This window comes from Herpailurus yagouaroundi, unplaced genomic scaffold, assembly GCF_014898765.1.
Source record: "Herpailurus yagouaroundi ecotype Mexico unplaced genomic scaffold, PumYag 100, whole genome shotgun sequence".
NCBI lineage: Eukaryota > Metazoa > Chordata > Mammalia > Carnivora > Felidae > Herpailurus > Herpailurus yagouaroundi.
Window position 1 is genome coordinate 83,725,093 of NW_024412391.1, and position 12,462 is coordinate 83,737,554.

At 35.1% G+C, this 12,462-nt stretch overlaps 1 protein-coding gene across 1 annotated transcript in view; it reads right to left on the reverse strand.

Annotated features, from left to right (window-relative positions):
* The window catches only part of COG5 (component of oligomeric golgi complex 5), a 321,373-nt gene that overhangs the window by 129,770 nt on the left and 179,141 nt on the right, over positions 1–12,462 (reverse strand). The window contains exons 9-10 of the mRNA XM_040472926.1: positions 7,806–7,918; positions 7,466–7,543 (exon numbers count right to left, since the gene is read on the reverse strand). Of these exons, the coding sequence (XP_040328860.1) occupies positions 7,466–7,543; positions 7,806–7,918 (191 nt within the window). The remainder of the gene's footprint in view (positions 1–7,465; positions 7,544–7,805; positions 7,919–12,462) is intronic.

The window sequence follows — 12,462 nt, forward strand, 5'->3', positions numbered from 1 at the left end:
GAACACAGAGATACGGAATACCATAGCAAAGATAAAGAGCTCAATAAATGCAGTGAGAAACACACATGATGGAATGAACAGCATGCTAGAAGAAGCAGAGGAACAAATCAATGACCTAGAAGACAGAGTAATGGAAAGTAATCAAGCTGAACACAGAAAAAAGAATAATGGAAAATAAGAGTAGACTTAGGGAACTCAGTGACTCCAAGATAGTAACATTCACATTATAAGGAGTCCTAGAAGACAACAACAAAGAAAACGAGGCATTAAGTTTATTTGAAGAGACAATAGCTGAAAACTACCCTAATCTAGGGAAGCAAACAAATATCCAGAACCAGTAGGCATAGAGAACCTCCAACAAAGTCAACAAAAAGATCCACACCAAGACATATTACAGTTAAAATGGCAAAATATAGTAAAGAAAAAATTTTTAAAGGAAAAGAACAGTTACATAAAAGGGAAACTCCCTAAAGCTACCAGGGGCTTTTCAGCACAAACTTTCCAAGCCAGAAGGGAATGGTGTGATATAGTCAATGTACTGAACGGATAAAACTTGCAGCCAAGAATATTCTATCCAGCAAGGCTATCATTCAGAATACAAAGAGAGATAAAGATTTTGTCAGACAAACAAAAACTCACAGAGTCCATGACTGCTAAACCAGCAAAGCAAAGCAGAAATATTAAAAGAGACTCTAGGGGCACCTGAGTGACTCAGTTGGTTAGGTATCTGACTATTGATTTTGGCTCAGGTCATGATCTCATGGTTCATGGGATCAAGCTCTGTGCTGGGCTCTGCCCTGACAGAGTGGAGCCTGCTTGGAATTCTCTCTCTCCCTCTCTGCCCCTACTCTACTTCAGTGCTCTCTCTCTCTCTCTCTCTCTCTCTCAAATAAAAAAAAAATGCAAAAAATAATAAAGAAGGTTCTATCAGTAAAAAGGAGAGACCAAAGTGACAGTATGAAGATAAAAAACACAAAAATAAAAATAAATAAACACAAAAGTAAAAATAAATTTGTCAAGTATCAGTCAAGGAGCTCACAAAATACAAGAATGTGAAATACGACAACATATACCTAAAATGTGGGGAGAAATAAAAGAAGGGTTCAAACTTAAATAACCATCAACTTAATATAGACTGCTATATACAGAATATGTTACATACAAACCCAATGGTAACCACAAATCAAAAAACCACAAATAAATATGCAAAGACTAAAGAGAAAGAAATCCAAAAAAATCACTAAAGAAAACAATCAAATTATGAAAGACAAGAAAGGATCAGAGGAACGTCTCCACAAACAACCACAAAACAGGTAAAAATGGTAATACACACATATGTATCAATAATTACTTTGAATGTAAATGGACTGAATGCTCTCATCAAGACAGAGTGACAGAATGGATAAAAAAAACAAGACCCATCTATATGCTACCTAAAAGAAACTCCTTTAGACAGAAAGACGCCTGCAGATTTAAAGGGAGAGGATGGATAAACATCAAGCATGCAACGGATGCCAAAAAAAAGATGGAGTAGCAATACCTATGTCAGACAACATAGACTTTAAAATGAAGACTGTAACAAGAGACAAAGACAGTAGATAATCATAAAGCAGGCAATCCCACAAGAAGATAAAACACTGTACATATTTATGCATCCAAATACATATAACAGTTAATAACATAATTTATAATAATAGTAGGGGACTTAAAATTTTTTGTTAACGTTTATTTTTGAGGGAGAGAGAAAGAGACAGAATGCAAGCAAGGGAGGGGCAGAGAGAGGGGGAGACACAGAATCCGAAGCAGGGTCCAGGTGCTGAGCTGTTGGCACAGAGCCCATCACTGGGCTTGAGCTCACAAACTGTGAGGTCATGACCTGAGCTAAAGTCAGACGCTCATCTGACTGAGCCACCCAGGTGTGCCATAACAGTAGGGGACTTTAACACTCCCCTTACATCAACAGATTACTTAAACAAAATCAACAAATAAACAATGGCTTTAAATGACAAACTGGACCAGATGGATTTAACAGACATATTCAGAGCATTCCATCCTCAAGCAGAATACAGATTCTTTTCAAGAGCCCATGGAACCTTCTCCAGAATTGATCACCTATCAGCCCACAAAACTAGCCTCAACAAATTCACAGTCAAGTCATACGAGGCAACTTTTCTGACCACAAAAATAGGAAACTAGAAATCAACCACAAGAAAAAATCTGGAAAGTACACAAATACATTGAGGTTAAATAACAGATTACTACAGAATAAATGGGTCAGCCAGAAAATAAAAGAGTAAAAAGGTACATGGAAACAAATGAAAAAGAAAATACAATGATACAAAACCTCTGAGATGTAGCAAAAGCAGTTCTAGGAGCTAAGTATAAAGCAATGCAGGCCTAACTAAGAAGCAAGAAAAATCTCAAATAAACAGTCTGACCTTACACCTAAAGGAGCTAGGAAAAGAACAACAAACAAAATCTAACACCAGTGAAAGGAAGGAAATAATAAAGATTAGAGCAGAAATAAATAATATAGAAACTAAAAAAAAAACAAAAAAAACAAAAAAAAACCAGATCAATGAAAGCAGGAGCTGGTTCTTTGAAAAATATCAGTAAAATTGATAAACCTCTAGTCAAACTTATCAAGAAAAAAAGATAAATAATTCAAATTTTAAAAATCGTAAATAAGATGGGAGCCTGGGTGGCTCAGTGTGGTAAGCATCCAACTTCTCTAGATTTCGGCTCAGGTCATGATCTCACAGTATGTGGGATTGAGCCATGCATTGGGCTATGTGCTGACAGCGTGGAGCCTGCTTGGAATTCTCTCTCTCCCGCACTCTCTGCCCCTGTCCCATTCACACTCTTTCTCAAAATTAATAAATAAACTTAAAAAAAAATCACAAATGAAGGAGGAGAAATAACAACCAACACCATAGAAATACAAACAATTAGAAGAAAATATTATGAAAAACTATATGCCACCAAGGTGGGCAACCTAGAAGAAATGGATAAATTCCTAGAAACATATAAACTACCAAAACTGAAACTGGAAGAAATAGAAAACGTGAACAGACCAATAACCTGCAAAGAAACTGACTCAATAATCCAAAAATTCCCAACAAACAAAGTCCAGGAACAGATGGCTTCACAGGCGAATTCTACCAAGTATTTAAAGAAAAGTTAATACTTATTTTTCTCAAAGTACTCGAAAAAAACAGAAAGGAAGGGGGCACCTGGCTGGCTCAGTTGGTTAAGTGTCGAACTCTTGGTTTTGGCTCAGGTCACAATCTCAGTTTCAGGAGTTGGAGCCCCACATTGGAATTGGCGCTGGCAGTGTGAAGCCTGCTTGGGATTCTCATTCTCATTCTCATTCTCTCTCTCTCTCTCTCTCTCTCTCTCTCTCTCTCTCTCCCTTGCTCTCTGCCCCTCCCCTACTCATGCTGTCTCTCTCTCTCTCTCTCTCTCTCTCTCAAAATAAATAAATAAACTTTAAAAATATATATGGTTTAAAAAAATAGAACAAAAGGAAAACTTCCAAATTCATTCTGAGGTCAACATTACTGTGATCTCAGAACCAGATAAAGACACCACTAAAAAACAAAACTATAGGCCAATATCTCTGATGAACACAGATGCAAAAATCCTCAGCAAAATACTAACACACTGAATCCAACAACACATTAAAAAAATCATTCACCACAATCAAGTGTGATTTATTCCTGGGTTGCCAGAATGGTTCAATATTCATAAATCAATGTGACACATCACATCAATAAAATAAAGTATAAGAATGATATTATCATTTAAATAGATGCAGAAAAAGCACTTGACAAAGTACAACATCCATTCACGATAAAAACCCTTAACAAAGTAGGTTTAGAAGGAACGCACCTCAACATAATAAAGGCCATCTATGAAAAACCCACTGCTAACATTGTCCTCAATGGTAAAAAACTGAGAGCCTTTCCCTGAAGGTCAGGAATATGACAAGGATGTCCACTCTTGTCACTTTTATTCAACACAGTACTGGAAGTCCTACCCATAGTAATCTGACAACAAAAAGATATAAATGGCATCCAAATTGGTAAGGAAGAAGTCAAACTTTCACTATTTTCAGACAACATGATACTATATATATAGGTAACGTAAATACTACCCCACAAAACTGCTAGAACTGATAAATAAACTCTGTAAATTTGAAGGATACAAAATCAATGTACATAAATTTATTGCATTTCTATATACCAATAATGAATCAGCAGAAAGAGAAATTAAGAAAACAATCCCACTTACAATTGCACCCAAAAGCATAAGAAATCTAGGAATATATCTAACCAAAGAAGTGAAAGACCTATACTCTGAAAACTATAAAACACTGATGAAAGGAACTGAAGAGGACACAAAGAAATGGAAAGATATTCCATGCTCATGGAAGAACAGATATTGTTAAAATACCTATACTACCACAACAATCTATACATTTAATGCAATCCCTATCAAAATACCAAAAGCATTTTTCACAGAACGAGAACATTCCTAAAATTTGTATAGAACCATAGAAGACCCCAAATAGTCAAAGCAATCTTGAAAAAGACAAACAAAGCTGGAAGCATCACAATTTTGGACTTCAGGTTATATAACAAAGCTGCAGCAATCAAAACAGTATGGTAGTGGCACAAAAACAGATACACAGATCAATAGAAAACAATACAAAACCCAGAAGTAAACACACAATTATATGGTCAATCTTCAACAAAGTAGGAAAGAAAATGCAGAGAGAAAAAATAGTCTCTTCAACAAATCTTGCTGGGAAAACTAGACAGCTACATGTAAAAGAATGAAAGCAGACAACTTTCTTACCCCATACGCAAAAATAAATTCAAAATGGATTAAAGACCTAAATGTGAGACGTGAAACCACAAAAATCCTACAAGAGACATAAACAATAACTTCTCTGACATTGGCTGTAGCAACTTTTTCTAGATAGGTTCCCTGAGGCCAGGGAAACAAAAGCAAAAATAAACTATTGGGGACTACATCAAAATAAAAAGCTTCCACACAGGGAAGGAAATATTAAAACTAAAAGGCAACCTAAGAAAGGGAAAAGATATTTGCAAATGACACATCTGGTTGGTATCCAAAATTTACAAAGAACTTATAAAACTCAATACCCCAAAATCAAATAATCCAATTTAAAAATGGGCAGAAGATATGAACAGACATTTCTCTAAAGTCATACAAATGGCGAACAGACACATCAAAAGATGCTCATCATCCTTTACCATCAGGGAAATGCAAATCAAAACTACAATGCACTATCACCTCACACCTGTCAGAAGGGCTAAAACCAACAATGAGAAATATCAGGTGTTGGTGAGGATATGGACAAAAAGGAACCTTGTGCCCTGTTAAAGGGAATACAAACTGATGCAGTCACTCGGGAAAATGTATGGAGGTTCCTCAAAAAGTTAAAAATTGAATTATCCTACAATCCGGCAATCACACTACTGGGTATTTACCCAAGAAAACAAAAAAACACTAATTCAAAGGGATACATGCACCCATCTGTTTACAGCAGCATTATTTACAATAGCCAAATTATGGAAGCAGCCCAAGTGTCCAATGACTGATGAATGGATAAACAAAATGTGGAGTGTATGGATACACATATATATACATATAATATATATGTGTGTGTATACATATATGTGTATATACATACACATATAACGAAATATTATTCAGCCATAAAAAAGAATGAAATCTTGCCATTTGCAATGACATGAATGGACCTAGGGAGTATAATGGTAAGCAAAATAACACAGTGAAAGACAAATACCGCATGGTTTCATTCACGTGTTTAAAAAACAAAACAAAGAAGCAAAGGGGAAAGAGAGAGAGAGAGAGAGAGAGAGAGAGAGAAACCAACAAACAGACTCTCAACTCTAGAGAGCAAATTGATGGTTACTACAGATGAGGCCGGTGGGAGGAGGGGATGGGTTAAATAGGTGAAGGGGATTAAAGAGTGTACTTGTTGATGAGCACCACATGATGTATGGAATTGCTGATACACTGTATGTTCACTAAGTGGAATTTTAAAAATTGTAAAAAATTAATTACTATGCAAATTGACAAAAGCATCTTATTATTTCTTTCATACAATTAAAAGCCAAATATGAAGCAGAATAATGTAAGTAGGTATATACCAACATAAGTATACATATACGCAAAAATGAGTTTATACAGCGGGTCTGAGATTGCTATAGTTAAAAATGCCTAATTGCAAGGCTGGTCCTTGGCTGGTACTTGGGACTTGGATTTTAAGAGGGTCCTCATGGTTGTCAGTTAAGAATGCTCGCTATACCTAAACTGTTTGTACCAATAATGTGGTCTACACCAAACAGCTGCTTTTCTTTCAGGAGTCTGGAATTTTGGTACATGCTAGGCTAACTGACTCTTGATGAGAACCCTGAACTCCTACGTGCAAGATGAACTTCCCCAGAGGACATTTTATGCATGCTGTTGCTAGATGAATTAAAGGTGTCCTCTCTCTCCTGTAAAAGAAGACCTTTGGAAGCTTTCAGTTGGTTACCTCTGGACTTCATCCTATATGCCTTTTTCCTATTGCTGATTTTCCTTTCTTGAAGTTGATTTTGGTTCCTATCCTTTTGCTGTAATAAATCATAGCCAGAAGCACAACTATATGCTGAATGCTGTGAATTCTCTAACAAATAACCAAACTTGAGGGTGGTCTTAGAGATCCATAACATAATATATAAATGCCTAAATTTTGAACTTACAAAGGACACTATACCATAACACTGGAAATTTAGAGAATTTTTTTTCTTTGGAACACTTATGTGTCAAGATTAAATGATAAATAGAATAATCCCTCTGTATTATTCCTTATCAAAAACCTATCAAGATGAATAAATAAAATGTAGAGTCAGAGATTTCTATGCATGGAAGGAATTCTTATAGCCCATGAGGCCAGTGTATTGGTGGATAACAGAAGGGAGAATTTCAGAATATGAAAAATGAATGCAGCAATGTGCTTTACAGGAAAAATTAACAACCAAATGGATCTTACCATTCCATTTTCAGTAAAGACTATAAGACATTATAATAACCACCAATTAAACCTCTTATTTACCCAAAATTTTCATCTTATTCTATAGTGGAACTTTTAAAAACATTTACAATAAATCATTTATATGATGGAAAATTAGAAATTAGTTTATGCATTTCAGAAATTAGCCTATAAAATGCATTACTGGTAGTATTTACTCAATAAACAAATGTGCTTATACATATACTAAAAAGAAAGTTTGTTGTTGTCAAGAAATCAATTCCTATGGCTATTTGACATGTAGCCAGTCTGTAAGGTAGGAACACAAACAATGCTGGCTCATTTCTCCCTGCATTCTTCAATAAAGAGATAAAAAATATTTTCATCTAAACATACCTTAACTACTTCTTCAATGAACCAAATATGAGAAACAGGATCTCTCTTCTTGGCTAATATTTTTTGTAGATGTTGTACCTAAAAAAGGCAGAGAGGGGGAGATTGTATACAATTGGGTATTTTCAAATGAAACAAATGTAAAGCTTAGGTACTAGAAATAGCAAGGGAAGGAAAGAGGCATTTTGCTAGAGTTATTCTATCAATATTATAATCAGCTAACGTAGGTATTTTGAATGCTCAGGGATTTTAAGATAGCTGACCAACGTCACACAACTTGGTGCAACAAGGCATTAATCATTAATCCATAATTAATGTTCTTTCCACTCTCTAAAATTCTTACCTGTCCACAAACAGTACAAATATGATCCACAAGTTTCTCCATATTAGTCCAGAGAGAAGCACGAAAAGCTGCAGTGTTTCCTGGGGTTGGCATAGTTGAGCGTCCCGGTCCCCCTGTTTATGAGTGACAAAGAAGTATGAAAAATAAAACTTTTCAAATAAAAGAACGTATGTTAATACAAAAAGCATATCCAAGCTTAAAAAAAAGTAAGAAGCTCCTACTTTAAGAAATAATTTCTTATGAGGAATATAAAAAAGCATCCTAATCTTTAATGTTTAAGAAAGGAAAGAAAATAAGATCACACACTCGGGCACACCACACACATACACACACACACGAGATAAAACACAAAACAGAAAATAGTTTTCTACAAGTGGTGGTGGGAGTGGTAGGAGACAAGGTGAAAGAAACAGGGATAGAAGTAGGGAGTCTTTATGAGGCATATAAATGTTTTACCTATTTCAAAATAAATTTAAGTTTAAATAGAAAAAAGCAAACTCTAAAACAAAATGCAAATAAATACAGAAACAAATGAAACCAACTATACATCAAACTCATAATACAACCACAGAGGGGAAAACAATTAATTCAAGTAATGTTTAATTATGGAACCCTAACTTAGGTGAGAGAGATTTTAGAGGCAAAAAGAATTGTAAAGAATTTATAGTACTTAGTGGATTTGTTGCTGGATGTGATACTGGTGTAGCCATCCTGAAATTACTTTAAGTTCATTTTGCAAAGTGTAAATGAAGGTTCTCCCCATTAACAGAATAAAGATACAAATATGTAATGAGGATTAGAGGTATTTCTTGACTCTGTCCACTGAAAGGGCAAGGAGACAGTGATTCCTAAACAGAAATGAGTATACCAAGTGCCCAAATTATGACTTGTATGCACCATTCCGCTTCCCCAGTAAAAGAAACCAGGGGTCACTGAAGAAAAGGGTGATTCCACATTTGGAGCAGTGAAAACAGAAGATATGTGTGGTACAACTGTGTCAGAGAGCAAAGAAGTGTTCAAAGACAAATGGAGATTTGCCAAAGGACATAGGACCTTGGCTGGAAGGGGTTTCTCCAAAATGAATTAGGGAACTTTTGACCATCCAAAATAATAGGGATGAAAATGGATCATAAAATACTGATTGAAAACAATTTGTGAATTCATAGTGAAAACTGAAATGTTTAAAAAGGACGCACTTACTGTGATGAGCACCAGGTACCGTATGGCAGTCCATTATGAAACTAATATTACATTCTATGTTAACTAAATGGAATTTAAATAAAAACTTAAAAAAAAAACAAAAAGGATGGAAATTTCTCCTTACAGAAGAATGTCACTTAATAAATGCAGTGGAGTAATAGAAAAAAAATCATCATTTGGCAACTACTAGTAAAATAATTAATTGAGGGAAAGATAATCATTGGATACTAAAACCCTGCAGGAAATGTTAATGAAAAACAGGATATTCACATGGTCTCAAAGTATGCACCACAAATTACTAATCACAAAGAAAAGAAAGCAATCTTATAAGGAGCTATCTGGCATACACCACAGTAATGAGATGATTTCATTTAGCATCAGCAGTAATGAGACAGACATAATTTTGGTGGTTACAGATACGATGTTAATGGTAAATACACAACATTACCTTACTAGCTTGTTTATTCTGAATATACCCATAAAGAGACAATCAGATAAATCCAGATAAATTCAAATTATGGGGATCTCCAAACATGTTAATGCCATAAAAGACAAAAAAGGCAATGGGGTTGTTTTGATTAAAGGAGAGTAAAGACATAAGATAACTAACAGAAAAGCATAATCCCTGATTGGTTCAAGCTGGGGGAAAAACTATTATAAAGAATATTTTGGGGAACAAGTGAAAAATGTTGAATATGGATTAAACATTAAATAATATTAATGTATCAATGTTAAATTTCTTGAAAGTGATGTCTAAGAATGTTCTTGTATGTAATACATATACACAGCTATTTGTGCGGATTTAAAATGTTTCAACATAAAAAAAAAAAAAAGGAATCTTAGTCTCAAATTGAAAAGTATAAATTCCAATCCAAATTAAGCTTGAAAGTCATGCAGAAGAGCCCATGAGTGAATAGTTTATCCTGTTTTAAAGAGGGCAAGATGGACGCCTGGGTGGCTCAGTCAGTTAAGCATGGACTCCTGATTTAAACTCCGGTCATGATCTCAAGATTGGGTCATAATTTCACTGTTGAGTCACAATCATCACAGTTGTGTGAGTGAGCCTACTGTCAGGGTTGGTGCTGGGTGTGGAGTCTGCTTAGGATTGTCTCTCTCCCGCTCTCTCTGCCCCTCCCCAACACATGCTCTCTCTCCTCTCTTTCTCTCTCTCCTCTCTTTCTCTCTCTCTCTCTCAAAAAAAAGGGGGGGGGCAAGAAATCAAGAAAACCGGAGGCTGTGTTTATAAGCTGCTTCCTTATAGTTTTTCAACAATTCTAGTTTTTTGTTTTTTTTTTTTTAATTTTTTTAAGGTTGGTTTATTTTTGAAAGACAGAGGGCAAGTAGGGGAGGGGCAGAGAGAGAGAGGGAGACACAGAATCTGAAGCAGGCTCCAGACTCTGAGCTGTCAGCACAGAGCCCGATGCGGGGCTCAAACTCACTGTGAGATCACAACCCTCTGAGCCCAAGTTGGTTGCTTAACTGACTGAGCCACCCAGGTGCCCCAATAATTCTAAGTTTAGAAAAGAGTTACATGTACCCTTAGCGAAGAGATGCTATTACTTTTTAGTGTGAGAATATTAGGAAGCAATAAAAGAGAAAAATACCTATGACAGAGATACTGGCTTTAAAAATATGAGTAATTCCTGTTTGAAATCTAAGTCTAACTAATTTTTAAAATTATTTGCAGTGTTGTCCTCACTACTAAGGAGAAGTGTACAGAGAATAGAGAGGAAATAAGTTAACAATGTGCAATTACCTCACAAGTCATATAAAGAACAAACTCCTCACAATGAAGAAAGGGTATAGAGTACCTTTGTGAACACTGGAAAATACTGATCGAATTCCTGGAATATGCATAGTTCAGTTTTGTTATAATGAATTATGGGACACATCAACCCACTACTTTCTTAAAGTAAATATAGCCAGATATTGGTTCAACTACTTCCAGAGGCCTCATGTTCCTTACTTACTTAAAGGTAAATAAGGTAAAGAATGACTTATTTAAAATTTTTATCCTCATAAGCTAAATACATCCTATTGAAGATATCAAAGTGATAAAAGTAATCAACTGAACATAGAAAAGCTATATAAAGAGGAGAAAGAATAATTAAAACAGAAAAATTGATGTCATTATCAGTTAGCTTTAGGAGAATCAAGAACAAAAACAGTGTCATAAACTAGGTTTTATTAAAGTGATAGAAAAAACCAAGAGTTACTTAAAAATACTTAAGAGTGATTTCTAGTTATTGATGGCAGAGTAAAATCATTTTCCTACTCTTTTTCCTGGAAAGCCAATGAAAATAAGAACAAAAAAAAATACACTTAAACAACAACAATACCACCACCACCAACAAAACCCACCCCAAACAAGCAATCAACTAAAACTTCAAACTTGAGATTATGTATGCCACATGATGTGGATAAATCAAAATGAAAAAGGAACCAGAAAGCTCTCATCTTGGACCATTAGCAAAAACCAAACTGCCCTTAAAATCAATTATAAAAATTTAGACGGACTATTCAATGATTCTTAGCTTAGAGCTGCAATGGAGAGACATGAATGAGCCAGGGAAGAAGCTAATAAAATGTTTAATGTTGCAGAATGGCAACAAAGAAAAATGGAAGAAGAAACCATAATAAAATGATATTTACACTTTATAATAGTTAGTCCTCTAGTTGGGGGAGATTATCAAAGGTAACATGAGGTGAAAGAGGAAAGAAAAGCAGAGAATATGAGGTTTCCACACAAAAATTGCTTAAATGGCTTTACCACGATTCACACTAAGCTCTCTAGAATGATTCAAAATTTGAGAAAAATGTATCCCAAAGATAGAAAAAGCAACAAATTGGTGAATACTTACTCTAGACAGCAAACTTCATCCAAGTTGTAGACTGTCCTAGTTTCTCCCTACAATCACCCCTATACTATTCTTCAACAAACAGCTGGTATCTTTCAAAGATGAGTAAGAATGAGAAACAGACAATATAGGACCTAACACAAATTGAGAGGGAGGGAAGACGGGGAAAGGAAAGGAACACATGTTGCCAAAGAAATTCCCAAAGGAAACAACAGGAAGAGCTACTTGATCTTCTACTGTCTCAAAGCAATTATAGGGAACATTCTCACTGTAAATATATAACAGACATTAAGACCACATTAGAAATAACAATATAATGATCAAGGGTGAAAACACAATCAGAAATGGGAAAATGAACAAATGGACATGATACAAAATGGAATAAAGTACAAAGACATAAAATATAATAATTATGGACAATATATTAGAAATGGAAAACAAAGAAGATGTGATATGTATATAAAGTTCCTGAAAAGAACAAATGGAAAAGAAAAATATTCAAATGTACAATTAAAGTAAACCTATAAAAGAAAACATATTTGGGGCGCCTGGGTGGCGCAGTCGGTTAAGCGTCCGACTTCAGCCAGGTCACGATCTCG